Source organism: Opisthorchis viverrini (genome assembly GCF_000715545.1).
Source record: "Opisthorchis viverrini unplaced genomic scaffold opera_v5_487, whole genome shotgun sequence".
Taxonomy (NCBI): Eukaryota; Metazoa; Platyhelminthes; class Trematoda; order Opisthorchiida; family Opisthorchiidae; genus Opisthorchis; species Opisthorchis viverrini.
In genome coordinates this window covers 132,757-138,650 of record NW_008752141.1, presented here as the reverse complement: position 1 = coordinate 138,650, position 5,894 = coordinate 132,757, and the positions used below count along the sequence as shown (strand labels likewise).

The window sequence follows — 5,894 nt, the reverse complement described above, 5'->3', positions numbered from 1 at the left end:
GCCATACAACAAGACAGCCCGTACTGTAGCTTGATACACACGTCCCTTCAGATTCGGGGATAAACCATTCTGTGGATAAAAGAAAGGACCGAAGCCCAGTAAGCAAGGTTGTGCATCACCAATACCTACATATAAATCAATCAGGCACCGTATACCGTACTGCATCACAAGCGATGTACTGGAGATGATCAGAGACTACACACCTAAGGATACTTGAAATCCTAATGCCGTTCGTGCTGTATGCTGAAAGTGCTCGCTGGTCTACTGTCATCGTCAGTTTTTTCTTCACCGAATGCCTGTCGTTGCTGTGAGCAACTGCTTCATCAGGTTGTTTAGCTCCTTTCAAATTCAAGTCGCATTCGTTTTCTGAGGTGAATGGGGATTAGGTCATGATATGAAGGACCATACTGAATAGGCACCCACGGGCTCATGAATCGTGAGGTTGTTAAGACAGAATGTGGAACATTGAAGTCGCAAGACAACCTGTTCCTTACCTTGGTTAGGCTAGAACCGTGTCAGGAATAACCTGAGCCTCTATCTTGTCCCTCATCGCCAGGTTCCTGTATTGACCACAACGACCCACCTACACGTTCTGTAAGTCTCATATTATCCAGGGTTCAACATAAGGGCTGAACTATTCCATCGCTTATTTTCCGGTATCAGTTCACATTTGACTATTACAATCCAAGAATAGTGAATTTTTTTTACAGATTTTTCGAGCCTTCGTCCTCTAGACACCCTGTGACTATCTGTAGGACAACAGGGGAAAACTTCTGGCTGTTTTGTTCTTGTTCTAGAAGTCACCTTTGTCTCCTTCGGCTTCATGTCCTCGTAGCTCATGAGTTGCAAGTCGATGTGACGTGCCTACTCCATGTGGACAGACGCTTGAAACAAACAAAGCGATGAGGTCAGCCAAACAACGCTTTGCTTACTTATCCGAATCGCTTCCACATTAGTTTGAAATGTGACTCACCCTCACTCTCTCCCTCTCTCTGTTTGTATCTCTCTTGTCATTCAGGATTACTGGCTCTCATCTCATGTGTTTTGTATCCAGTCGGATGGACAGGCAATAGCGAGGTGCGACAAGCCTGTGGCGAGGAAGCCTACATCTTCAATTTGGGTAAGTGCTAAGTTATCGCGCAGAAGTTGACCTTTCCTATTATTTATATTATTTTTTATTATTACTTATTATACATATATCATTCAGCTGTAGCACCCTTTCGGTGCTTAACTGCCATGCCACCTGAAGTTTGCACAAGGGCTGGGATGCTACCAGATTGCTCAAGCCTAAACAGGGGAAGTCGAGAGGTAGGGGTAGGGTTCGAACCAGAGACCTTCCGGTCAGTAAATTCGCGCTTTAACCACTTGGGCCATCTCGCCCAAGTCTGAGTTATTCTACTTATAGTATTGTCACGTTCTGTTGCCTTTGAGGTATATGTCAGTGCATAACCCGTGAGTACTTTACGATGGCTTATGAGGGGTGTTTTATAAAATTCAGTGAACAATGCCTCCAGCCTATGAGCGTCCTGTGAGGCAACAAGGCACCATGATTACCTGATGAAGGTCGCTTAGAAGTTACGCTGGAATGTCTGAGGCTCCTCATTCTTCCGACCGAGATGCCAGGATTCCTCCTCTCCCCTCTGGGTTAAGCGGCGTACTATGGTGCGTTTGCCACTGGAGTCATTTTCGTGAAAGACCACTGACCAATGTGGTTCCTTATTACGGTATGGGTCACTTATCAAACACAGATCTTTTATCTACCGGAGTGCGCTTACTCTCTATAGTAGCTTTGTAAAACTGATGTTACTCTCAATAACCGATCATATCTGTGGAAGTCTGGTTGCGAGGACAAAATCGCGTCGCGTTGTCCAATGGACAAATCGATGAAAGCGAAAAACATCTGTTGCAAGACTTTGTTTTATTTGCATCTCCCGACATTTGCCAGGTTCGGCATGGACTACTGAGTTTTCGGTCGAGTAGTGTACATGTCTAGCTTAACTCCTGCTGTTTTGCTCCAGCTGCGTAGACACAGGGCATAGGACAAACCTGGAGAATGCAGAAGTTTCAATATGGGGACTGCTATTCATACCACATTAGCTGGTACTCGAGGCTTTGGAAATCACCCAGCCTCACATTTCGAATAGAATCGAGAGTGTGACGGCCGTACGGCAAGCGGTCTTAGATAAACCGAGCTCTTAAGTGATAATGTATGTTTGCCGATAAACAGAGGATCACCAGCCAAAAGGGGGATAGAAATCCCAAACCGACCAAAGTTCACAGAGATAGCTCCGTGTTGAGAGCGCGGACTTACTGACCGGAAGGTCCGTGTTTCGATTCCGACCTCTGCCTCTCGACTTCCCCTGTCTAGGCTTGGGCAACCTGGCAGTATCCCAGCCCTCGTGCTTCCTTCTGGTGGCATGGCAGTTAGGCACTGAAAGGGCACTACAGCCGAGCGATTTTTTCCACAGAATTTCTCTTTCTTACACAACTATCGTAGCACTGGCTCGTCCACAGAGACGGGCGAAAAGTGTAAATGACGTTCAAGAGGGATCTTCACGTGAAGCGAACCGGAAGAACTAAACTCTTAGCTGAACCCAAATTTATACAGGTTGCCCATCGGTCTCAACACTTGATGACTCACCCTAATGAACGAAGTTCCTTAGCCGACACATAACGTAGCTTTAGCCTGATTGCTTCTCCTTCCGCCTCAACCAACCACGTGACATGGTCACTTGGCCTGATGAAGCTTTGTGTCAAAAGAGAAACACTGCCTAGCTATAAATCGACTGATCGTTTCCCAAACTTATTTTTGAAAACGGTAACTTCTGAATCGGTTCCAAGCGTTTTCCAACTGATTTAACGTAAGTGTGGTTCTTCCTAGTTATACGAATGTCCACTCACAAGTCCTGCAACACTTCCGTTTTACGGCAACCAAGTGATATATACACTTGAACAAAATGGTCTTTGTTGGTGTCTTATTTTTTTCCAGAACGTAAAACTAATCGCAACTCTGACGTTGAAAAAATATCAGCCGTCTCTCATTATCCAGAGGACTGAAATGCGTCACCAAATTCAGTACTACCAGACTTCCTGGACTCAAGACGGCAGATTTAGCTGAGTGACAGCTGGCTCGGTGTATGGAACACCGAGATGTTTCCTTTTGATAACCACCAACTGCTATTGAGAGGGAGCAAATGATTCGTGCGCAACTCACGAGTACTATCCGCCTGGCAAGTGGCTGTATCCATCAAAGTATAAATTGACTACATCAAAACAAACACAAACAAATAGTGTAAGATACGGTGTAGTGTTCCTCCTCTGACTTGGATAGGATGTTTTCTATGGTGGGTAAAGAATAGTCCCAAACTACTCACACAGAGGTTGATGAGCTTCCAACGAAGGCGTGGTTTGTTCTTATTGAGATGATAGCTCTCGCTACACGTGGCGAGCTCCCAAGAAAACTGAAGGTGATCCGATTGTTCATGTAGCTATCTTGTTTGTCCCACATGGGATCAATACTACTGAGTTCATATCACTTTAGATCTGTCGGATGATCCTGGTCGTCTGATCAGCACCAAATACGTTCGTTTTACGATCGTGTAGCCTACCTAAGCTAAACAGTGAACAGAATGACAGCGCCTGAAGTGGGGACAATGGCGCACACGTCCAGGTTAGTGGGCGGATTCCTCTGTAACCCTCGGGCATCTTGCAAAGCGACTGATCACACATCTACCGTTAGCTCAAACACGATTATATCCGACAGAGAAAACAAAAAACAACCAGCCTTGTTGCCAATAACCTGGGAAGCGGTGAAACTCAGGTCTGCAACCGTACAGTGTATTTTAAGGACGAAGTTTCCAGTGCCTGAGCATATCAGAACACGAGTGTCAACATCTTTGTTGGCTTCTCGAAACACCGAAAAATTTGGAATGGAGCAAACCCTCTCATGACATGAATAATTCACTCTGTTTGCTCATGTTGAATTCTGCCCTATGCTACAGGTGAGGATTATTGACTTCGGTCAACAAGGACCTGTTGAATGTCCTACTTTCGAGCGATCACTTGCACTATCGGTCATCATTTTCCCTCTCAGTAGAATCGGTCAAAGTCCATGGGGATGTCGGTAACAAAATGCTCTCTGTTTTCCACCGTGAATCATAATCACCGTTAAAATCTATCTGGCCTTTGACTATAAAATGCAGTATAGCATTACGAACACAGTTAACATGTTGCACACTCTAAGTTCGTTCATCGATCGCTCGGCCGTTACACATATGGTATCTGTTTATAGCAGATGTTCATGATATTCCCCTCACACGCCTTTCCATGTCCAAATGTGCCAGTGTTGCAGTGAAGACTTTACTGTCTGGTACCGCTCGATTCTGCTTGATGTGCATTACCTCCACCGGGTGACACCACCAGACATAGTCTTGTCAATTTAGAGACCATGTCACTGTTAGTGATTCATTGGGATCGAACGAATGTTCAGGGGTCCTTATAGGCACGTACGGGGGCGCATCAGTCTTGGTATCACATGTAATCACTTTAAATGAGCTGGGGTTAAAGTCCGGAAATCCTGATATAACTGTGTAGTGACACAGGACCGCTCTATGACCTTGAGAAATAAAACGAGTTCCATAGCGATGACCCAGTTTCGGGTTGTTCAGCTGTAGCACCCTTTCGGTGCCACCGGAGAGAAACACGAGGGCTGAGATACTTGGAGGTTGCCAGGCCTGGATAGGGGGAAGTCGAGAGACAGAGAACCAGTCGATTTTCTACAAAATTCTCAACCTCAGCATAAACTTCAGTTGGATAATTGCTGTCTGATCCGTTCTCTGGCTTCCATTTGGTTTTGCACAGGCCGGTGTCATATCGGATGGGCCTACGTACTAACATGCTCCGGAGGACTCTTGAGTTTGTTTGCTGCACTCCTACCCGTCATTTTCCCCAAAAACGCTAACCAACAAACAGGATCCTCCAGATCACATGACCTTTTCCTGGATAAAGCTGGACAGTCCTCTAATGGTTGCCAGTGTTTCGGAAAATCTAACCGACGAATGAAGTCAACCACGGGTGAGAATATCCCTTTTTATCCCGGTTCTATGCCATCTCCAGCAAATTCATTGGATGCTGAATCAGTCTGCTTTCAGTCATCGTCACACCGTCCCGACAGCATGTTACTTCATCCCCGACATGGCGGTCTGAGCCCAACACACTCGACGTCTCCGGTGCCAAGTGTTTTACAGGACAGGGTTCACCCAATGAGAAATGAAGACATGACTGGACTCTGCTATGTGCCCACTTCTAATCAACGCCCTCCTTCAGCTTTTATTCCCTCATCTTCGGTTCCTCCGTATCCGTACGTGTGCTCCTACTTACCCAACCAGCAACGTTACAGTACCGGAGCCTTGTTGGGTCACTTCCAGTTGCTTCCGACCAGTCTTGTTCCACCCAACCTTCACGCTAACCAGCGCATCAGTGTCGCGGTCAATCCTGACCCATTGATTTACGTCTCTGAGGAAGAGGAACTCCTAGACACCACTGAACAACCGGCCGACCCAAAGTCCGGTTCCAACGAGCAACAGAACGAAGGAATACAGGTAATTGTCCTATCCCCAAGTGTTTGGACTACTATTTTTTGCTTTCTTCGTTATCCAGCCGCCTATTTGATTGAACGACCGCCACAACAGCTTAACTTTTCGCCCTCCCGTTTAGTCCCTCAATGACTACTGTGCTGGGGATCGCAAGTCTCCACACTAGGGAACTAAATGCACATCGGTAGACGATTGGCGAACTAAGGACGTCCCAGTTCTCCAAGCCTGTACAAATTAATCGACCACAGTTGAACTTCTCATTTCTGTAGGCTATCCGTAACGCTCTTCAGACGAGTTAGC

General features: G+C 46.2%; 1 protein-coding gene across 1 annotated transcript in view; it reads left to right on the top strand.

Annotated features, from left to right (window-relative positions):
- The window catches only part of T265_15409 (hypothetical protein), a gene marked incomplete at both ends in the record, with an annotated part of 16,865 nt that extends 11,265 nt beyond the window's left edge, over positions 1-5,600 (top strand). Inside the window, 2 exons of the mRNA XM_009177959.1 lie at positions 1,019-1,120; positions 4,861-5,600. Of these exons, the coding sequence (XP_009176223.1) occupies positions 1,019-1,120; positions 4,861-5,600 (842 nt within the window). The remainder of the gene's footprint in view (positions 1-1,018; positions 1,121-4,860) is intronic.
- Positions 5,601-5,894: the final 294 nt, after the last annotated feature.